General features: G+C 44.5%; 1 protein-coding gene across 1 annotated transcript; it reads left to right on the top strand.

Annotated features, from left to right (window-relative positions):
- The first annotated feature begins 139 nt into the window (after positions 1–139).
- Positions 140–23,712, top strand: LOC129601144 (bridge-like lipid transfer protein family member 1). The gene is given in 40 exon segments (XM_055499874.1): positions 140–609; positions 976–1,116; positions 1,305–1,479; positions 1,731–1,824; positions 1,893–2,083; positions 2,520–2,738; positions 3,001–3,403; positions 3,910–4,463; positions 4,670–5,198; positions 5,200–5,280; positions 5,711–5,953; positions 6,102–7,233; positions 7,579–7,687; positions 7,753–8,081; positions 8,084–8,157; positions 8,428–8,920; positions 9,514–9,913; positions 10,326–11,073; positions 11,471–11,996; positions 12,415–12,858; positions 13,503–13,947; positions 14,011–14,212; positions 14,298–15,163; positions 15,425–15,912; positions 16,252–16,750; positions 17,280–17,569; positions 17,696–18,052; positions 18,496–18,921; positions 19,090–19,251; positions 19,335–19,475; positions 19,536–19,619; positions 20,074–20,200; positions 20,281–20,438; positions 20,672–20,843; positions 21,183–21,406; positions 21,466–21,726; positions 22,020–22,184; positions 22,267–22,548; positions 22,964–23,072; positions 23,174–23,712. Coding segments are annotated over 40 exon segments (12,837 nt in total). The 5' UTR covers positions 140–305; the 3' UTR covers positions 23,364–23,712.
- Positions 23,713–23,799: the final 87 nt, after the last annotated feature.

Here is a 23,799-nt window from a genome sequence, read left to right as displayed (position 1 = left end):
GAGCTTTGCAAAATCATTTTTGCAGCCGCAACCAGCCGCTCGGATACGGCGGTCTTCATAACTACGTATTCAGACTTCCGCATTATTTTCGCATGCATTTCCGGTCCAAGTTCTGGCAGATCAAAGTTAGCAACTGCAAGCAGCAAGCTGCAATTTTTTAATTTCTTCCACATTATCTCGATACTTTGCATTTTGTGAATTCTACCCACAGACAGATAGGCTAAACGAATGCAGATTAGGTGTTATCTTCTGGAGAATGCGCCATTATCCCGAAATCGGTTAGCAAGTCCATCGGCCGCGCTGTAATGGCTACGACAGCATCCACCGAAGCAACGACGGCCAGCACGCTGGTGCTGAGCACGATCTCCTCCGCTCTCTCGTCCACTACCAGCGACCAAATGGACGGGAACACGACGGCCAGTGTTTTCGAGAATCCCTTCGAGAACATGCCCATTGATTCCAATTTCGCATGGCTGCTGTGTGCGCTGAGTATCGTGTTCATCTGGATGATCTACGGCTCGTGCTTTCATTCGCGCGTGGTGGGCGCTGTGATTGGGTTTATTCTGAATCAGTATTTGAAGCGCAGAGGCCTTGGCGAATTGAGTATTGGTAAGTTTTCGAAAGGTAGAGAATCTCTGTCTCTGGCGTGCGATTATTTCTAACGGCTTAGTGAAGCTAATTGGATCGTATTAGATTTGGTTCGTTTAAAAGTTTTGCAACGATATTCCAATGTTTTGATTTTTGAATTAACTTTTGATGATCATTCGCGTACTTTCCAGTTTCCTGCTGCCTTTCGTTTTCACTGTTACTAATGTTGAATTTAAGTTTATTTGCGTTTTTCGTACGGGATGATAATATTTATCATGAACCGTTGACTGGACTGGCGGCTAATAATCTTTTGATAGTTTGGTAAATGCCAAATGGCAGGGGATTTGTTGTGGTTGCTGTATTTTGCTTATAGACAGTCGATTGCAGGTTCATTGAAAGTGGGAGTGGTTTCCGGCAGATTGGCCTTCAGGAATGTGCGGTATATTAATGAGGATTTCAGCATTTTGGTGTATGATGGATACATTTGGTTCCGCTACTGGATGCCATATAAAGTTAAACAACTGCCTGGTATGTTTAACAAAAACGAGCAGTGTGGATGCGGGAATCGTTTGCGGAGATAAGAAATAACGTTCTTAATGCGTATTGTGACTACTGTTGCTACTCGTGTTGTATGGTGCTACTGTTTGTTTTTGCGCACAGGATTTTAATGTTTAAAAATGGTATTATTTTGAGGGCACACGATGTGTCTGTCTTAGAATTTAGGATGGATTCCCATCGGTTGTTCATACATTTGTATGGCTTGGAAGTGTATTATTACAATCGCACTGAGCCGGTGGCGGAGATCATCCAGATACGCAAAGAATACGAAAGGGAACTCTACGAACGATACTACGGGCATGCAATGCCGGAGAATGTGGCAGAAAAAACCAAGTATGCTGGCCGTAAGGGAGTTAGGGAATTGATTATTTAAAAAAAGTTTGAAGTAGTTTTTGCAGAGAGGAGAGAATAACTTTGGCATTACGACTAAGATGCGCAAAAAAACGAATTAAACCGGATGTTTAGCCACTTAGTTTTCTTTTCCGTTGTTCTACAAAGTTGATGAAACATATTTCGGTGCATATGTCATTGGTTTTATTTTTGTTGCACCGCGACTGGCTTTCATACCACAAACGTGTTTGCAGGTGTGAAGCACCAAAAGTATCCAACGCTGAGAAGATTAACGGCTGGGCTAATCTGCGAAACCTTTTCGCCGTTGTGGATATTAAGTTGAACATGGTTAGTTTTTGCTTCGGCTGGTTGTGGTGTGTTGGATTTTCGCAATATCTGCTCTTTGGTTTCATTAGTTTCGCGTTGTTTTGGGAAATTTTCGTTCTGCGTACTCCTTGGTGGTTGGCGGATCGTCAGCTTCCCTCTGCATGACGTATGAAGCAGCTACCCTGGAAATTGATCCTTTTGCTACTGTGATAACCGGAAGTATGAAGAATGTGGAAGCGGCTTTTCAGAGTAATCCCGATTATCCTGGTGAAGTGCCTACGTAAGTTACGTTAAACGTCCTGCCTACGTAAATATTTTCTGCAATGTATCAAGTATTAACAGTGTATTTTTTTTCTGCTTTCATGACAAGGTTTTTCGTTAACCTGATTGCTGCTTTTGATGGTATTTTACGTATTATTTTTACTTCTGCGGTATCTACACCTTGTTGATCCTGTCGTAAGCAGTTTACGGTATAAAGTTTGGTTTGGTTGATTTGTTAACACAAGTTAGCACGAGTAGTGTAGTGGCAATAGTCGGGGAAATCTCTCGGAATTGTTAAACTTTCTGAAAGCATTAATTTGTGGAAAAGTTGGATCTTGTTTTTTTTCTGCTAATGATAAATGGTTTTGATCCCTTGGCATCAGAATTATTTTTTAAGTGATAACGATTAGCGTTTCTTTGGTTTCGGTTTCATTGTACCTAATGGTTTCTTGCAGATGCCCGTACGACCGGTCAGATCGAAAAGGAAAATTGAAGTTTTTCTCGACAGAAGCCGTACAGATTAACCGGTATCATGTGGATAATCCCACAGACATTATTACCGTATTGCTTGAAAACCGACCGGATATGTCCGAGCAGCTGATGAAGTGGTCCACTGAATTGACTCTTGTTGGGCGAACCGATATCGTGTATGGCGGTTGGATCGATGCGAGGAGGTGAAACATGTACTTAAAATAAATACAACATGTTTTTTCTTTTGATTTATATATTATCACCTTTTTTCGAAAACAAAACAATAATTTTTCACCTTTTTTAACAAAACGATTTTGCGAAGCGCAGTAATACAAGTAATTACATTGATATATGTACAGCGCGGTTACGATTTTTTTATTTTGTTACCAGTTTATAGAAAACGGAAAGTAGTCCGGTGTTTGATTTGTGCTTCTTGTGATTGTTCTGAATTTCGTTATTTTTTAGAGCGGAAATGCATCGGGCTCTGTTCCCGCCGATTCGCTCGGAACTTCCGGTGACCAACACGGTTGCTAAACGCACATACAAAGGATTCGATCTGCAGATCGTCACGAAAGCCAGTGTTTATTGCACATTGTACCTCGTCAATGACCAGGACCAGGTGCAAAAGTTCATTGTTAGCTGTGATCCCGGAACGGAATTCCAGTTTACCATTCCCTATGTGTACCGTGAAGATGGCTTCGAGACGCATGTTAACTTGCGCGCCAAACATCTGCGTGGAGTGACGTCACTGACTGCCAAAAATCTCCTGGAAGCTGATGAAATGAACATGAATATGGTGCTGCGGTATTCTCGCGTGCATCATGGGCCACAGTACTGGAACTTGGATTTTGCTTGGACGAACGCCTCGGTAAGAAAGGTTGCTCCTGTAGTTGGTGACCTTTTCATGTATTTGTGATAGCAGCAGATCTCCATCTATTTTGCGTAAAGCGTATGAGACAGAAACAAGGTACGAGATAAATTTGACCGGGATTAAGACCGGAATTAATGCGAATAATGATTATGTGCGAGAATATTTATTTATTTTGAAAAAAGGTGTGCAGAAAATTTATGAATTTGCCGCATGCCTATGTACCCTGTACGCAGCCAAACTATTATCTGGTGAATTACCTACTTGTTGCCGTACAGTAAGCGTCGACCAACAGCAGGATGAAAAGCTCATGGTCAGTTTAAACTTTTAATTCACCCGTTGGATCTTGCAACATTTGCATATAACTGACTAGTGTAGCATGTGGTAGTACGTGGGCCCGGGATGATATTCAGGCTTACCGTTTACCTCAAATTTTACCCGTTCAATTACGCACCAATACGTGATAACAGGAAAATAATATTGGAAAAGTAATTTTTTCTTTACAGGTGTTTTTTCTATACGAGCATAAACACATGATCAACGGCGTAATTCACGATTGGACTTCCGGATCGGACCGACCGGATTTGCTCAAATTCATCCCATTCTACGTGACCATCAATATGAATTTCAACGGATTCGATCTCATCACGTATACCAACCAGTTCAACTGGATTGACTGTACGAAAACCGGTCTGGAAAACTACTACACCGTATTTGGTGGACCGCAGCTGAATCTAGCCTTTACTCTGAATATGTTGGAGTTTATGGTGGCCTTATCAGAATTTCCTTTCAAATTATCCGCATCCCATGTGGATGTGCGCCTATTCTTTCCGGAATGTCATACGCAGTATTATACCATAACGTCTTTGTACCAGAAAGCAAATGTGGAGACGTTATCGGGAGAGAAGATGTCGGGGAAAGCGGAAATACCCAGAGCCTTTCGGGAGGTGATGCTGCCGGGGACTGCTTGGTGTCACACGTGGAGCGTGGAGGATTTCAGTCTGGGACTGAATTACTGTTTTCATAATACTCCCTATGCCGCTCCTGCAGAAGTTTCACGGTATGTGCGTCTTGAACATGGATTACTTTTAAACTGGGATAGCATAGTCCAAGTTGCTGTTTCTGTTATCGTTCGAACAAGATTACCGAAATTTTGAATAAAATATATCACTCTAAATGTCAGATGACCCCATATTTTTATAAGGAATGTTTTGCAGTTTTCCGATAACAACTGTTTCTTGTTCAATTACAACTTACGGTTTTCAGTGAGCCAAGAAAAGACGATAAAGAGCCGGATGTGATGGAACTGGAAATGTCGATCGGATCTTGCCAAATGCTGGTGACCGGTTCGTTCATTAAGTGCCTGTACAACGCCAAAGAGAATTATTTCGGTGCATCCCAAGAACCGAACTCCATGGAGACCAGCGTCACACACCGCCTGGAAGCCTTACTCCGGAAATCCGTAGCCATCTTCCAAAACAACCTTCCGACGGAACGCTCCCGTCCTTTGGATGTTAACGTCGTCGGCAACTTCAACGATACTACCGCGCATCTGCTGATTCCTTCGGAAGGTGCCGACCCGCCGTGTCCGCGTGTGTTCGCCAAGAAAGTCAGTCTGGAAGTGCTGAAGCAGTACGAGGAGACCACGTTGCAAGTGGTGGTGCATCCCGTCGTCATGGACATTGCCGACTGGCAGCCGCCGGATGCATACGCCGATCCCATGCGCAGTGGACAGGCTTTGGTGTCTTTCGTTCAGGTTCGCGGACACGCCATGTTTTCTGATTACGGAGTGCCTCCCGGTTGAAGAAACTTGTGAATATGCGTGGTTGTTGGATATTCAAGTTGGAGATGCTGTCATCCGAGCATCACTGCCACAGGTAATACATGTGAACGTCTTTCCGTAAACGCCTTTAAGATAACACTCGGTCGCATTACTGTATGCACGAAATAATTACGGCTACCTGTATTTTATTTCATTCGCAATTTTTGAAGCTTACTGACGCCTGAACTGCAGATGCTGCTGTGCACCGAGATGTTATACAATTAAACTTGCCAATTTAAATAATTATAATATATTTAAATGTGGTAAGGTACTTCGTGCAATGTTTTGTATGGACACTGTTGAATAGTATGGAGTATCGTAGTGTGACGTACATGGGACCTTCGATAAAGTTAACGTGTTTTCTTGACGTAATCCTGATCATGGCATAATTTGTTAGTGCGGCTTCCTTTCAAGGCAGCAGCTGAAATCGTAATAGTTTGATTTTTTATAGCAGCAGTACAGTGAGTTATTTCCGATTTTTGCAGCTGGTTGTTATTTCCAAGTGCCTGGAAGCGTTAGCATTGACTGTTGATGACACGGAGGACGATTATCAAAATCCGGAAGTTCTCCATACTTGTATTCATGGGCTGATGCAGCCACTGTGTCCTCAGTCCAATACGTCCACTTTATGCCCACAATTCGAGGAGATCAAGTACAGGATGACTAGATTCTCCATCGACTCTTTCCAGTTGTATCTCGTGGACAATGACTCGTTTGTTCTTCTTCAGGTAATATTGTACTGAAGGTTCACATGTTCCTGATTTTCCGTTAATTTTTCGGTGTATGGTTTGATTACGGACTTTTTGTAATCGATTCGTTTTTGTTGATCGACTTCGTTTTCCCTTTTTCGTATGTAATGTATGAGTACAATTTTAGGTGGAGCCGGTATGGTTATCGACGTGCAATCTCCGTTCTCCAGAGCACGAAGGCGGTCTATCTGTGATCGTTCCCAGTATTGCCGTTCGACAATTCATCTGGTCACACGTTACACCACTCGCTGATCAGGATGTCTGGATGGAAGCGACTAGTGTCAAACTCGGTGTCCTGCAGATTGATCTTGCATCCCAATTAGCCGACAGCTCCAACAACGAGCGCCAGATACAATTTCTTCGCGAACACGACAGTAATTCCCATCGCCTGAATTTCCTGTGGGATGCACCGGCCGGAAAACCCACACGCTGCGCATGCGTCGGTGGATCGGAATTTTTCGGGCGGGATTTCACCGCAGCGACGTGGAAAGGTCTGATCGCGGTCGTCGACATGACCAGTTTCGCCAATGAGCCCGGATTAGAAATTGGGCAGAGGATTTTTGACGTGGCCGATATCTATTCTCCCCTGGATATTGTCTCGCTGGAAACGCTGTTAGCTAAATTCGCTAGCAGAGAGCAGCCGCGCTCCCGAGTGAGCAGTTTCGCATCGCCACGAGTTCTCGTTGAGAATACGTCGATTAGTCCGACGAAAGAGCGGAGAACCGCTTGGATACCTGATCGCCGCCGACCATCTGTCGGATCCATGGATAGCTATTACTCCGCCGCGGAAAATCACCGAGAAGACGATGATTCCAACGAAAAGGATGTGATGAAAGATATGGATAAGGTGTCCGTCGCAGCGCTGTCGCAGGTGACCATTTCCACCATTTCCATGGCGCCGGATCAGGCACCGGTGCCTATAACTGTATCCAACTTCCCGGTGAATCTGCACGCACAGTTTTCCAAGAAGACCCATGAATCGCCGCTGTTAATGGCGGGGTATGTGCCACAAATTCCGTTATGGCAGCGGAGTGTGATCAATGTGACGATTGGAGGGAGTTCGACTAGTTCAGGCGATGCGTCGCCAAAGTTCTCCTTTTACTTGCCGAATTTGGAGAAAGTTAAGGGTGGACTGGATGTATCAACGGCGTTCCGCCCGAAGCAGGGAGGGTATGGAAAACTAGGAAAACTGAAAGTGCCAAGGCACTACAGGAGTCAGTCGTCGCAGTTGTCTGCCGGATCTCGTTTTGTTGCGTTCGGTATGTAAAGGTTATGCTCGAATCGGGTATAATTACTCTAATCAGAATGTGCTTTTTGTTTATATAATCATAACGAATTTATGGATATGCAGAACTAAAGTTCGTTATTCAGATTTCGAACTTTTCTGTAATAGTGCCTCTGTTGGCGTTATTTTCTGATAGTTTTAAGCACAAACATTAATGCTTGCGGTACTTTTATTCTCTAAAAAGATTACTGAAATCTTTTGTTTCCGTTGAGCCAGCTCTCTTTAACGTTGCATCCTTAATTCAGTTGGTTTTATTCTGCAGTTTTATCCACTTTATTGAGTCGTTTTTGATTCAGTTTTCTGTTTTTTATTGCAACAGGGTCGGACAAGGATTTGTCGAATGTGAAAGGACCTGCCAAAGTGACCATCAATATTGTTGGCAACACTGATCTGATGGTTACGCCTATTTCGTGCGATGCTTTGCTACCGTAAGCGTATCTTATTAAATTTAACGGGCACTTTAATTTTATACGCTGTAAATATGTTTCTGTAGGATGATTCATTCCCTGGATCAGCACATTTCCGAACTGCGTCCGGTGTCCTTCTTAAACGGAATGTACAACGCGTGTGTATCGAAAGCAAAAGCATTACATCGATTTGACATGGACAAGATCATGGTGGCGAAAATCTTCGAAAACCTCCATCAAAAGCCCAACGAAACACCGGTTATAGCCGAAGCCCGGCGATTTCGTGCACTTCTGTCGCGTGATGCGGACAAGCCCAGCGGCATGCAGAGCGCCGCCGAGTCCACCAGTACACCCAGGCCCGATTTGTTAACGGTTCCTATGAATCCCGTGAAAGCAGCGCCATCGCCGACGGCGGGTGGCTTTTGTTCGGAGATCAACCTTGGGTGGAGCGGAAGTTTGTGCATGAACAGTTCAACATAAATATGGACCAGGTAAATCATTCGTACTGTTTTTTCTTACCTTTTTTAAGTAAGTACACCTATGCCGACTGTGCATACTTATTTAAGTTGCCGACAGATAATTTTAACAAAAACGTGAGATAAATAAACCAAAAATTTAGTAAAACAGCGAAATTGACAGCCTTCGTTCCACGTTAAAATCGGTGTTGATTGATTTCGCTGTTTGGTAAAGGTTCATAAACGGCCATCTGCTGTTTTTTTGTTACGTTTCCCGCAGAACTTCTGAGAAAGTATTTATTTCAGATAAATTTGGTCACTTTACAATGCGGCATTGTTGAGGAGGTGGTGGAGCCTAAAGCGCTGGAGAATCCCCGCGATTTAATCTGCGTCTCGGTCTTCGCTGGCAGCCTGCGTTCCCTGTCAGCAGTGTATGTGCGGCGCCGCCAGGTGACGTATTCCGCCAAGGTGTATGTGGATCGTCGTGTCAGTCGCCCGCCGGTTCCACATGACCGCAAAACACCGGTCGAACCGCTATCGCCGCTGAGTGGCATCTTTGACCTGCCGGATATTGTGGGAGCGGAATCCAAAACCGACAAGGTGACGGATAGTCTGGTGTCCATGTCGGTGCAGACGGCACATTTCCAGCTGCGGCGATTGCGCCATTCGGAGATCTGGAGAAAGGCCAGAATTACGTGTATCGGCGAGAATAAGTCCGGGACATGGTTTGATTATAATCCTAGAGCATCACCTGTGGATGAGAAATCACCCTATCAGAAAATTTTCTCAGACCTAGTCGGTAAGCGAAATTAATCTCAGATTTTATCGTGTTTCTTTAATAAAAGCTATCAGGGAAGAGCGAATAATAATCAAGGGTACGAAGATACTTGCAAGTTGCAACTAGGCTTGCTATCGAGCGTTTCTACAAACCGTTATATTGTGCTGGTATTTTCAAATCTCGCATGGTGGAGCGTGATCGTAGAGAGATGGCGTGCTGGCTGAATGAATTCTTCTACATGGTTACACGCGGCAATACAAACAGTGCCTCATAATTTCGTTAAAACCTCATGGCGGGTTTTTTCTTTACATTAGCAGTGCTATCGGTAATTTATTAAAATAAATAGACTAACAACACTCGGTAGTTCCACTTTCCACTCGGTGGTTCCACTTTCGGATGCAGTTCTTTTGTTTTGTCAGGAACACCAGTTACATTAGTGTACAGTCTCATCGAATATTCGTAGTGTTCACAGTCAGTCTGATTTGCTGAAACGGTGTTTTACTGTTTATTAATAATTGTTTATTGTTACTGTAAAATTTAAAATGCGTTTTTAACGTGACTGACATGAAAATGTGTTGCTTTATTGTTATTGACATCGTTTTGCTGCTTTTCAGGAACGGATCAGACCGGGTTTATCGTGTTGGAGATGGGTGTCGATGACGTGAGGATTGAAGGTGGCGGCCGCACGGAAAGCGACGAACATCTTGATCATAATGTCGTGGAAGCGGCTCACGAAGCCAAGAAGATTCCAGAAGAGCCGGTGGTTCGACCGCCATCAAAAATGGACGCGGCAAAAGACGGCGAGACGGATAGCCGTCATTCCGGTGGTTCCGCCCATACTTTCATTGCCCATCCAAGCGATGAGGAGCCGGAGGAAGAGAATTTTTCTCCGGACATCGTTTTCAAACTGTCAGCGACGATTGGCGGATGCTGGTTGAATTGTCCTACTCCGTCCAAGAAATTGTCGGTTGAACACGTCAGTGTTCCTGACACCCAGTTGCGAGGGTTTACCAGGTTTGTGAAGATGTGATCGTAGAGAAGTGACTCAGCTAAGGGTACCTTGAAGTCATCTAATATGAAGTTGGGTTTCTAACTTTCTCGTTACGCTCAATGGAGTTCAGTGTTACAAACTTTTTTTTGGTAAAATACGGTAAGACCGTTAATACGTATGTAGATAATTCATAATTTTGTGTATTGGACCGGTTAGATACTTATCTTAGAGTAGTCAGCGGCTATTTGCTTATATATCTCATGTGTTACTGGTACGAGTAAACCAATACTGTAGCAGTGACCTCGAAAAAGTGTTATTCCACCTTTATGTAAATCTCGCCAGCAAACGTAGAGGGAATAACCTTCTCTCAGTTTGGATTCTATTGTTCGATTCTGAAAATGTATTCTGTTACGTTAGTTTCTCTTACATCGGCAGATGGGATTGGCATTTCCTGAGCACTGCTAACCCAATGGTGGACGCCTGGTTGCACCCGTTAGACCGCACCAACGTCGCGCTGAAATCCATGACCGCCAATCGACACCGTAACGAAATCATCCTGTCATCGTACTTCCTCATCGCCTCCGTTAACGACCACATCCTATCCAAATCGTCCAAACCGAAACTGGCGCGTCACACGCTGAAAAGCCGCGTACTGCAGGAAGACTGCTGTTCGCGTCTGTCGCGTATTCTTCAGCGCCACGGGCTGAGCTTAAGCCGTGATGACATGGAGAGAGAATTCAAGAAGGAGCTAATCCCTCCCATCAACATCCTGGAGAAAGGCATCTCCGTTCTCTTCAAGCAGCTGCGCTTCACACCGTTCGCCCGCGTTTTAATGGAACCGCAGTATCTCGTGCAGAAGGTGAAACCGGTGTTTAAGTCCCGCGATCCGGCCACCCTGGACAGCAGTGTGACGCGGCTGGTGGATGATCTGGATGTGACGATGGATGGCACAGGAGAGGATGAGATGTTTGTCGGGGGAGATCAGCCGCGACAGCATCCAGAGTCACCATATCCGCCATTGGAGCAGGATCTAAATAAATGGATCGATGCCGGCAACCGAGTGACCAATGTGAAACCGGTTGTCTCGAAACCGGTGGCTCCGCAGAAAGCGAAAGATGACCAGGAAGACAGTGATTCTCCGTATGAAGACGTGGAGTTTGGTGCTGACGGGACGGCATCTCAGGTATTTTGTATTTTCTCGTATTTCCTTGAGGAAATACCTGGAGTATGGAAATTTTGTATTGGTTTAGAGTGTTACAGCATACTAAGTCTTTTGACTGTGTTTTGCTTAAATTTAACTGTAAGTAAAATCTGTGTACGCTTCACAGTACCGTTAAACAGGATTGAACGTAGTGAATTGGCCGTACTTAGGAATAGATCGGACCAATTAAGACTGTGTCAATGCTGGATACACCTCTCTTGGTTAAAATTTGTAGTTTTAAATTAGAACGATTGGTTAAAATTTTTAGTGAAATAGCTTGCTGCATTTTCGAAGTCTTGAAGCTGTGATAATTAACTGACGTTCGGATTTCAGCTAAATTTATTTTTATGGACTCGTAATTGTCCCAATTTTATTCAAGGTGAGCGTGGAAAATATTTTCGGACCCTTACTGGAACATCTGGAAATGAAAAAGAAATCCACAGTTTCCGTTCTGAAGAAATTCGTTGGCTTTCACGCTAGTTTAACCGGACGATTAGACACCGTGAACATAAGTCTTGTTGAATCAGTGGAATTCGACGCCGGTGGGATACTGTTATCATCGAAAGATTCATTTGGAAAAATCACCGCTTTCCGCAGCATGCTGCTCACGGCCACTTCCGAGATTCTCCTGGACATTCCGCTAAAAGCGCTGGATCTGTTTATTCCGGACTACCGCGAACGCTTTTTGCTGACACACCGCACCAACCGGATCTCCGTTGTAACTTACAAATTCGACGTCGCAGAAGTGGCCCAAGCGGTCAGTATGCCGCTGTTGCGGTTGCTGGCGCAGATTGGCTCCGTTATTACCAGCATGCAGCGGGTGCGTGCCAATCTCAAAAAGAACTGGCCGGATGTGGATAAGAAAGGCCACCGAAAGACCGATTCAACGTCAACCAGTGGCTCGGGTAACGCAGATAAACTTTTTCTTGTTTTACTATTGTTGTAATTTGTCAGTTTCGGTTTTAGTTGCTCTCATGATTTTGAATCCTTAAAGCTGAATGAGTAACTGATTTAAGTAAAAGTTCGAATAAGGGAAAAAATGAAACTAAAGTTATTTTAAACATTGCTACAATAACTGCACTTGCTCGACTGGTGCTTGTTTCGGAGCTGTGAGCCGTTTTACTACCTTCTTCGATAGTATCTGCATTAACGGAGTTGTTGCGTTTGTACGGCAGCAAGGTCCCTCAGATGGCCGTAGGAAAGCATCGTTGTACGCTAGCGCAACTACTTACTCTTATTTAGTTTTTCTGATGTAACTTGGCATGTATTTTTGCTTTTTGACATTTTCCCAATGAGTGCAAAGTTTCTTGTTTTTTCGTGCAGGAACGTCCCGATCTGATTCACCAGCTCAACCACGCGGTCGGGTCAATGACAATTACGCCGACTTCATCGTGCCCGAATCATCCAGGCACTGGAAAGACCTGATGATGTTGATGGATCTGTACGAGAAGCCGGCGGAGCATCGGATTATCGATGAAACCAAATCCAGGAACCGGCGCATATCCAGTTACGGGCCGAACCGGCTGAAAGGGACACGATTCTCCTTCCGCCGGACGAAACGGAATAGCACGAGTGATGTCGTGTCGTCGTCGGTGCACCAGTCAGAAGAGGCACCGGAATCACCGGCCCAGGAGAGGAAGGTTATCGACGGTGAGGTGGACAGCGAAGCGGAGAGTGAGATTGACAATGTGGAGACGCCGGGGCCGGCCACAGCGGCGCACACGGTGGTCGAAGCAGCGGCTGAGCGACGAATCAGGAAAACTATTCGTAAGTGGTTCACACGAATTGAAGTTTTTTATTTGCAAGTTTTTGTTTAAAACGCTGCTCGATCGAATTTTCCAGTTCAACAACTGGACCGTGGTTAGCTCTGACGTTAAGCACGTGATTTTTAAAACCCAGTAATTACTAATACCACGTAATTGTTTTCGTATCCAAACACTGTCTGGTAGATGCTATTCTCGGTTTGTGGAGGCTGTCGTAGACAAATGGTTTATGCTTATTGCTTTTTGAATGGAGCCATATCACAAGACCATTTTCTCACCGTTACGCAGAGTCATAAGCGAAATCAGTAACACGTGACATTTTCGTAGTTGATAAAGTTTTTAATTTGCAGTCAGGATAACGGTAATAATTTTATTTTGCAATACTGCGGAGGTTCGCCGTTTTTTTGGGAACTAAAGTAATCTGTTTTGCATTTTTATGACTTTAGGATTTTGTAATGGAAATATTGGAATTATATTGGAATTTTGTGTTATTATTTTGTAATGGAAATTACGTTTCCTACCTTTCAAAATAATTATGAAATTAAAGATATTGTTATTTTCCGAATTATTTAGCAAAAAACCTCACTCAGGATTTCAAAACTTTCGTCGGTGTTAGACTATTAGTGAACCAGAAGGGCATTGTTGCAGGTTATGGTACTACTTTCGCTGTATGTGGCACGGCATCCATCCGCGGCATGACATTCGAGGCTTCACTACGCGGTCTGACCTTCCAAGCCGTGTTATCCGCATTTTCCTTCAATCACAACCACGCCTCGCGGCAGTCCCGCTACAACACCCTGGAAGAATGCTACTACCAGATGCGAACGGGGCAGTTATCCATACAGCTGGTGCAGAAAATGGGACACAAGCCGCAGTTATATCTCGGCGTGGGGCTGGGTTCATCGCAACTGGTCTATTCCACTTCGGTGCGGAATAAATCGCAGCTGAATCAGCGGACGTTATGCATCAGGATGGGCGAACTGCATTTCTCCGTTCCCCATCATCCTATCACGCTGCACGCCATGATTGTCAGAGGAACGGAGGATCTTACCGACGCTATGGAGGATTTAAAAGCTACCGCTGGAATTAAACTGTACAAATTTTACTCATTGATAATTTAAGTTATTCATTCAGCTGACCGTACGATTTTGCACAGAGATTCGGAAGAGGGCAAATCCGATACCGGCAGCACCAGTGCCAGTGAAACCACCGTCCCTCTGTCCAAATCGGCCACCAGTGTGAAATCATCGCATCATCACCATAAACAAGTCGGTCAGTTTCCCATCAAAGCCACGGTGTATGTTAAGAAACTCATTATCACCGCGGCGCCGCTACCATCTTTGGAAGCCAGTTACGAGGTATTTATATTCATCCAATAATTCTTAGTAATACCGTTTCATAAGGATCGAATGCATTGATTGGATTTTCATCCTTATACGTTAGATTTCGAAAATTATGGCGCACGGCTCTATCGGTAACATCACCCTGATGCACTTCGATATCGGCCCGCAAGATCTGGTCTTCAAGTCCAAAAACGAGGACATCGAATCTTCGGCGAACGTCCAGTTGCCTGCTGTGTATGTCAAGTGTTCATACGAAGTTCTGCCTCCCGTGAAAGTCCGCTTTGAGGACGAACAACTAACGGAATTCAAAGACGCGCACGCTTTGTACATCACGGCGCGTGTTGGTTCACCGGACTACACTTTTGGCACGGATGCCCTGAAATACACGGTCCTCTTCCAGAAAGTCTTCATGAAAGAGATCGAGGACGTTCTGGACGCCTTATCACAACCCATCAGCCAGCAGCAATTCCGTCTATCCCTACCGAAAAAGAAATTCGCTCTGCCGTTCTTCCATCAGGTCAACCTCCAACAGGACGGCATCCGCATCACCGGCACCACGCCCACATCGAGCGCGGTGCGGCTGGAGATCGACAAGACCGCCATGTACATCTCCAACATTCCCAAGAGCGCGCAGCCGCAGAGTGTCACGGATCTGCAGCATTCTACGGTGGTGTCGGTGCAACTGGATGTGGGGATTTGTCTCGGGCAGTTGGTGAAAGGCGAACAGCAGCAGGTGTATGAGGAGGCCGAGATGGATTTTCAGCCCTGTGCGCATTTCCGCACCCGGATGACTTTTACGAATTATGGGGAAGGACCGTTGGAGGCGCTGTTGCAGGGGTATGATGAGCGGATCCGGAGGAAGCGGATTGTGGCCCATCTCAGTCAGCCTCGTATTTATTTTCAACCGCGAGCGGTGGATATGGCGGTCATTTTCTACATCAACTATAAGAACGCTTACGATTACTGGTATGGAGAAATTACAGTTTGGCGGAGAATTTTTTGTATTGCCTCATATTAAACTGTAACTGCATAAGTCTGCAAAAAGGATGTTGTTAAATAATCTCACAATATTCCAAAATTATATTAGTATTAGATTGCCACATACTGTAGCAGCTTATGATAAACTGCTTTAAGCCAGTGAAGCCACTATACTACGATTGAACCGCATTACACCAAGCTAATGATACGGTAAGTACATCGTGGCATCTGATAATTCTTTTTTATTAGGTACGAACAACGACACGGGCCAGTAATCTCTCAGTCCGGTTCGCTCACCCGCATCAAGAAAACATCTTCCGCCCATTTACCGCATGTCGCTCAGCGCGCCATCCAGTCCATCCAAGAGAGTATCTACGTTGTGGAATTATTCATTTCCCAACTATATGTGTGCATGCCGCTGCCCTCGGGCCAGATGAAAAGCGGGTCGAGTGAGCGGGATTCCGACATGGCGCTACTGATCTCCTTGGATCGCACCAAAGTCCGCGCGGTCCTGGCCGATTCCATCATTACGTCGGGGAGTTTTGATCTGTTCCGCTTGTGCTTCACGGAAGATCACGGTCCACAGTATGATTATTCCGGACGACTGGATGATGGGTTTACCAACTGCTGTTTCGTGCCGAAAGGCTACGTGGAGGTCACGTCCAGAACGACCAAAAAAGAGACCACGGAAAGCGGACTCCCAAAGTGGGATCTGTACTTCAAATGGGATATGAATGGTAAAATAATTACGAATTTAATGGGTAGATATAAGTCATCATTTAATTAGTTTCATCCAAAATTTGTGAATCGCATAAAGATCAAATCTTGGCAATCGACAAATACCAACGAACGGCAGAGATGCAATCCCGTTTACAAGACATTAAAACTGGTTATAAAAATATTTTCATTGAAATCTTGGCGTCGCTTTAATGGGTACTTTTTCTGTGCGGAAATTTTTGGGAAATTGTATTGTTCTAATTTCCGTTGAACTACGATACGCTACTGTTTACGACATAGCTGGCTGGATGGATGTACTGTATTAACAAGTATCCGTAGCAAATTGATCCGTTTTACAGGTATTGAAATGCACATGGATCCGGCGATCGGTAAAATCATCTCGAATTTAACCGACGCGGTGACATCCTTTACCGGGGAAGAGTCGGAAAGCAACACCGATCCTTTACCTCCGTTATCGAGCAGCGAAGACGTCTTCGGCCCCAAACACCCGAAACACCGCACCAAACTGATGGAGAAGCAGATGCAGATGCACGCCAAAATCTTCAACGAAATGCAGCAGAGCGAGGGTGCATCCAGCACAGATATCCAAAATGAAGCGGAGAAGCTGAAGCGCATTGAACAGGGCATTGTGCATGAACTGCGGCGGGATATCGTCAATCGTATCCGGCAGAAGAGTATCAGTTCACGCGGCTCCGTCGCCGATTACCGGGCGCATCGCCGCACCAGCTCCACACCGCAGAGCGATTTGTCACCCACGACACCGGATGCTGAAGCAGCGCATTCGAGAACGTTTTCCGCGGATATGGCTGCGAGAAAGACACCCAGCAACATTCCTTTGTAAGTGCTGAGAAAGTTTTGCAGACAGTTCGGTTGTGAATGCGAGATACTCTTTAAAAGGGTAATAAATGATATTTTAAAAAATCTTTTAATTTTATTAATCGAAAAAGAAAACCGTCGCGCTAAGTAATATGACTACTAGTATAATTTTCTCTTAGCAAGCTTAATTACAAAAGTAAATGACTGCTACAACGTTACATATACTTGAAGCTATTGGAAATTGGTGATGCAAACTGTGCTGAAATCCAAGTTTTCCCTTAAAAATTAATGTGAACTGTTTATAAAAGTTGTTCCGTCAGTTGTTTTGGTAAACAAGTTGGTAAGGATAGATTCGTTATCAAAAGACTGCATTTTCTTCAAAACTGATTAAAAAATGTAAAAACTACTACTACTACTGGACATAGATCTACTCTACAAAAGTATGTTTTTGCATTATTTGCGTTTTGTCTACGATATCTACTAAAAGTTTGATTTTCTACATTGAGCGTTAGCTTGGTTAGACTGAATTGTTATTTTATGTACGTAATAGAAGTCCACGGCTCTTGCCATCAAGACGGAAAATCTCCCAGGAGCCGCTGAAGGAAGAATTGTCTCCGCGGAGCTCCAATGCGCCGGAAGCCGAACAGGCGTTCGATTTCGACTTCACCATCCTCATCAACATCGAAAGCGGCCACTGTACGTTCTATTGCGGACCGGACAAGAAGAAGGCATCGCAGAGATCAGGTGATAATTCTCTGGGTGGAAGTTCCCCAGCACGACGCGGAAGCGATTTCAATCGGCGCAACAATCTGACACCCGTTTGCACTTTATACATACCAGGTTCGTAATTCACTTGCCCAATATTTTCTGCCAAGGAATAACAACGTTTTGCCAATCGCTCATGAAAAATCTTTTTCGGAAAAATCACTTTTGAATTAGCTTAACTGGAATTTTTGTGCCGGAAAGGTGTTAACCTGGAGATGCAGTACGAATCGGATGCCAGCACCGGTATGAAGGGAACGGAAGGCAAGATCATCGCTAAGGGAGCACGTTCACTACGTCCCATGCTGAGCGGTTCGAGTTTGGAAGTCAACAGTGAGACCAAAGTGGGCCGCAATGCAGGAGCGTTGCCGCGCAAGAAAGGCAATCTCTTTGCCACCTTCAGCTTGGAGAGTTTACCAGCGGAGACAGTTCTGACCCCACAGCTGTTGGATTTTCTGGAGCAAGCGCTGGAGCCGATTCCCGTCATGGCGCAGCCTGTTCTGAAGACTAAGGAACCTCCGCCCGTTGAGGAATCGGATTCGGAATTACAAGTTGCTTCAGGTCGGTTGCGTTTTTTTGCGAGCAGAATAATGGCATTAATTGTTCACTGTTACCAGAGTTGAGGCTTTTATGTTTGGGAAGCTTGCTGCCTCTTCCAGTGCGCAGTGGAATGCTACAGTAATCAACTTGGTCAACGTATTTTAAGAAAAACATAATTTTTTAATTATGAGTTTTTGAACTAAATACTTTCATAGCTCATTTAACGGAAGATAATGGGTGACAGGAAATAGTTAAATAATGTTACTGGACGAATGCGCCACTCTTCTACGTTAACCCTATGACCGGATGTTTTGTTGCATTAATCTATTTTTGCATCGGGAATAGACTTTTGGGGTGCGTAGAACTGCATACAATTTCATTGACCGCAGTGTCTATTCCGTTCTTTATTCCGTTTACCGTGGTTACGCTGAGCATGCCTCATTGTGTTTATGGTTCCATTGTAGACGAATCGTGGGGTTTCGAGTCAGCCATGGAATCGTTCCCCGTGGACATCTTCGTGCTGTTCATGATGAACTCCACCAAGATTCGCTGCAGCTGCCTCCCGGTATCCAAAGTGGAGGGCGTGCTGACCCTGCCTTCGTTGAGCATGATGGTGTCCACGCGCAAGTACAATCAGCTGGTCGACTTGGATAAAGTGCGCATTAAACCCGAGAGCGTGCTGAGTTCCGGTCGGCCGGTGCTGGAGACGTTGGACGAGATGCTGCACCAGATGGGTCCTGAGTTTCGGCTGCCGGATTTCGTCGATCGATTCGAAGAGCACGCTGGTCTGGGTTTATACGGAAATTTGTCTGGATTCTCCCTTGTGATTTTCCATCCGTACGGAACGGTGGCGGAATCGGCTTATTACGATGCACCCGGCGAACGAAACGGTAACCATATGGTTAAATTAATGATAAATCTGACCGCATCAACGAAATCATGTGTCGTCTTATTATCGTGATTTTCTTTTAACAAAAAAATAAATACGATACCTTTTGATAGAAAACAAAGCGGGATTTTTGACTAAGAATATTACATACTGAAACGGCAATTTGCAGTAAAAACCTCGGCGCACGGTGTTCCGGATAAGCGCGAATTAGTCCGCTTGGAATTGGACCGTTTGCACGTGGAAATCGTCCGGTCCAAGTCCCTCGTCGACGATTTTGCCATGACCCCGGAAAAAGACGCGTTCTACAGTGCCAACAGCATCGAATTTTCTGGTAAGTGGTGAATTTTCAGGAGAATATAACAAACGCTATTCTATTGCTGTGAAAAAAATTTTCCTGATACATTGTTTTTCTAGCAAGTATTTCCGTTGGCAAGACCACCTTCTGGTATGATTTGCGGCGGCTGGGTGAGATCTTGGCGTTCCCAAAAGCATGGTATCGGCGATCCATCGCCCGGCGATTTTTTCTCGGCGAAGAAGCGGCTGATGCTGCCAGTAGTAAGCCGGAACATTTTCAAAACATTGGGTTTATTTGCATCGTTTTGTCTTCTTAATCAGCGACTTCGTCCATCTCTGTGGATCCAAATGCCAAGGACAGTGAAGAACCATACGAACTGAATAAACCGCCCCGCAAGAGCAAAGGTCAGACTATGAGAAATTTTTGCAAGTTTTGAACCGTCAGCATCATGTCTGGTATTTGTTGGAACTCATCTAGCTGACGTATGTTGCCTAAATTTACATCCTACCTGGTGATTGTGCGTTTCACGACTAGACACGTTTTGAAAAGTAGTTTGAAAAAGAGAAGGTATACAAACTAAAATTGAATTTAAGACCATAATTTTTCTGTACACAAATGTATCGCATCTCGTTGGGCACTACCCTGAAGATAAAGAGACGCAGCCGTTTAACTACGCTTTTGCTGTCGGTAGATTGTTTTATGTTGACCTTGCTGAAACTGCATGCAATGATATTGTAATGCATGAACTACAGTAACTACAAGCAATCGTACGAGGATTGCTCTTCAATCGTGTTCAACACTGTGCACTTAAATTATTTTTGCGATCCTGGTTTTGAATGGCATTCTCTTCCATCGCAGAAAGCGGCGCATCGAGTGTCGGTGGGGAAGAAACAGTACTTCCTTGGAAGACGTTGGTGCTCGTTGGAATCAAAGTTTCGGCGCTGGATTTCAACGTCAACATGGGCAATGTCATGGGAAATACTGTGTAAGTGGTAGACATAACGGTGATTAGTGCAATGTTTGGATTATTAGTATTGAATAAGAACGGTGATTCTATTGTTCCAGGTTGTTGGTGGAGGACATCAATTGTGTGGGACGATTTTCCGCCGCCAGTGATGGGCATTCGGATATTTTTGCGGCTGTAGTGGCGACCAATCTGGATTTAAACAGTCGCGGTGGTGTAGTCGGCGGTGGCTCACACTGGAAGAAGTCGCAGTTATACGGTAGGGTGCCGATGGGCCGTATTTTACGTGCAGTCAAAACAAAATGAGTAGTGAATTTGGTAGAATAATGGCATCTTCTTGATCCGCAATGCAGCTGTGGGTGTCGTCATTGCAAATTTATTGCTATGGGCCCTTTCAGGGTTCACCATTCATTCATGATACTTATTAGGTTAATGTTTATATTGTAGATTTTGTGTTTTAAACATTATTAGCATGTGTTTTTCATTTTTCAGCGCATATTCGTAACGAGGTGGGCGCTCCACCGATGCACGCATTCGGCTGTCTGATGAGTTCGGCGGAGAGCAAATTGGAGTACATGGGAGCGATCAGCGCCCTGGCGCGGATGAGTAAAATGAATGTCCGTGTCCGGGATACATGGGCGCTCCAGACGCAGGATTACCGCAGGTAAATAAATATTTACGACAGCGCGAATGGGTGATATTTTTTTACTGTACTGCTGTAGTCAACGAATAATTCTACGTAATAAGTTAGCGATTAATTATTATAATTAGGAAAAGCTAATAAATCTAGCTATTAAATGAGGACGAATGAGCTAATAAATCTAGCTACTAATTGAGAACGAATTGCTCTCGATTTTTAAGCTGGACTAAACTTGTTATCCTTCTTGATTCAGGTTTCTCTCGTATATATGTTAGGATAAGATTATGCAGTAGTACTTACTATCGGTACATACATGCTTGGAAAACGCTTGAAGTACATCGTAATTGTAATTATCGTTTTCAGTGGGCCGAAATTATCAGCGGCGGTGAACTGCAGCTGGGATCAGATGCAGATGATCATCTGCAGCGCCTCCACTTCTCACGTTGTTAAGTCCATCGTCCGTGTTACGGAATTCTTTGAAGAGCAGCTGAAAAGCAGTCGCCAATTCATCTCCAAACTGAACTTTGCCGGACCGGTGCCGCAGCGACGCCGCAGCTCCTTGTCCAAGTCGGCCACCAAAGAAGCCGGTATGCAATAATTCATATGGCCCGTGACTCTATAGGGGCTAATTTGTATGCGTTTGCAGTGGCGTCTCTGGATTCACGGTTTCATCGGCATTGGCAGCGACCGTTGGAGTTTCTGCGGGGATACAGACTGAAGAATGTCCCACTGGCGCCGTTTCCCATGCTGGGTGGATTGCTAAAGGGCGATGTGCAGATGAACGGGCGGAATATTTCCTTGGCGTGTTTTTATGGAAATAGTTTCCGTGGTAAATCCTGGGCGAGGTTCAGTATAAAGGAACCGCGTTTGGCCATTACCAGCGAGGCCATCGAGAGTTTCCGCAACGGTAGGCACTGTCTGCAACCGTTGAGTACAAAATCTAGTTACCGTGTTGTATTGCAAAATAATAATTATTATTTTGTAATGGTTCCATAATTTAGTGATCTTCTCATATAGCTTTGACACGCAATTCGATTTTGTAGATTGTTATTTATTAATCAATGAATAAGCGATTATGATATATGCGAATGCAATGAATGCGAGAATATGTAATATAGAATTTTTGTTGTTTATTATTTATGTTTATAAGGGGATTTGTGTGAATTTTCATTTAAGCAGTTACAGAGGTTTGTGTTGTAGGAGAGAAGTTGGTGGATGTTGTACAAGTGATGGCATTTAATCTGGGAAAGGATGATGCCGCCCCCTTTGCCGCCACCGTGGCCCGGGTGACCTGCAATAATCCTCCGCCGCTGCTGAATCTCCCGGATTGGTTTGAGTTCATGTTTATGAACAGCGATATCGACGGTACTGAATAAAACGAAAACTTCCTGCAGCACATTGCTTCTTATTAGAGATTAATGGACTATTTCAAGAATTGTTTTTGCAGAAATCGGTCGCTTTCCCACGACGCACTCACAGAAACTGAACACTTTCGAGGATATGAAGCTGAATATGACGATTGAAACGATTCTGGCGCTGCCGTTGATCGTCATCGGACTGCGGTCGGAGCACGTCCAGACGGAGACGATTCCCGATGAATCGACGCATCCGCCGGTATCATGCAATTTCACCTGTGATTTCGGTGCACCCATCTCCATTGATATGGGAGATTCACAGGCATTCTACTTCCTGCACCAGTTGATCAATTCCTACATCGCCAACACAGACGGTGAGCAGAGAACATGGATACTTTAATAGATATTTTCTCTTATTGTTCTTCATCTCTGGGAATGGTATTGCATGCTGTGTCTGTTGTTGTAATGTTCTCCTGCCAGTAGATTACAGCATTGGAAGTGTAATGGGATTAGTGGAGTGCACAGGCGTTCATAGCGAATACACTTATTCGAGGAATGTGAACTGGCGTTTCTAACTAAAAACCTCGGTTAAAATTCTTCGTTCTTTTTTAAAACGATATAAAGTATGAGCAATTTTTTGGAGAGTGTTCTTTGAATAATAAGAAGTAAGGTATCGTATCCTAGTGGGTAATTTCACGAACAAAGTTTGCCAGTATCAGAAATTTCTACATGGACTTAGGATGAACCCGGCAAATGCAGATCGTAATAGTGACGTTCGCATGATTGCAGCGGAATCACAAACCGGAAGCAAACGCGAAGTGCCTAATCCAACGGAAGTCCTCAAGGAAGACGCACGCCGCTTCCAGGTCAATGAATGGTATCTGCAGCCGAGTTTCAAGTAAGCAGAGCGGCACATCTACCGCGTTGTGTACCACCAGCTTCGAAGAAAAGTGTCTGTTTTGTTGTGGATGAAACTGAATTGTGTTAATTCTGGGGCAGATTACTGCAGCGTATCGGACGGGACATTGAGACGATCGGCGTGGAGCGCGTGATGAACCGACTGGGATTCGCCCAGGCCCAGACGACCATTCCTAAATGGATCCAGCGCGGCCTGGTCGATCCCGTCGACAAGGGACTGGCCGCGCTCATGCTCTTGCTGATGAAAAACTCCAAACATGACCGCGTATGAATCTGAAGCGGTGGTTGTGGGAAAGATGGAGCGAAATCATTCCGTTTTGCGGTGTTTGTTTGATATTTTATTGTGTTCACTATTCACCTTTTGCTCATTGGCAGTCTCTTCGGGTTTTAATTGTTCAGTCATTGTTTTTGATCTCCTTATGAGTTTTATAGTTAAATATTTCCTGCTCTGGCAATGGTGTCTTTTTTGGCAGGCTGCGATATCTGTTGGCAGGAATCGGTACTTGTTAAATTAAAAATGAATAGTATGCCTTTAATTTTGAATATTTGACAGTCTGATTCTGACTAATTCGACCTTATAACTTATGTCGTATCGCTATGCTTTCGCTGTGGTATTATATGTACTGTACTTCCATTAGAATCTTCCTGCTGCCGAAACGGGTTCCGCTGAAAAGCAATCTTTTCAAAATCTACTTTAAATACGTTAA

Source organism: Paramacrobiotus metropolitanus, unplaced genomic scaffold (assembly GCF_019649055.1).
Source record: "Paramacrobiotus metropolitanus isolate TYO unplaced genomic scaffold, Prichtersi_v1.0 Parri_scaffold0000215, whole genome shotgun sequence".
Classification (NCBI taxonomy): Eukaryota; Metazoa; Tardigrada; class Eutardigrada; order Parachela; family Macrobiotidae; genus Paramacrobiotus; species Paramacrobiotus metropolitanus.
The sequence above is the reverse complement of the archived record's forward strand: the minus strand, read 5'-3'. Positions and strand labels throughout refer to the sequence as shown.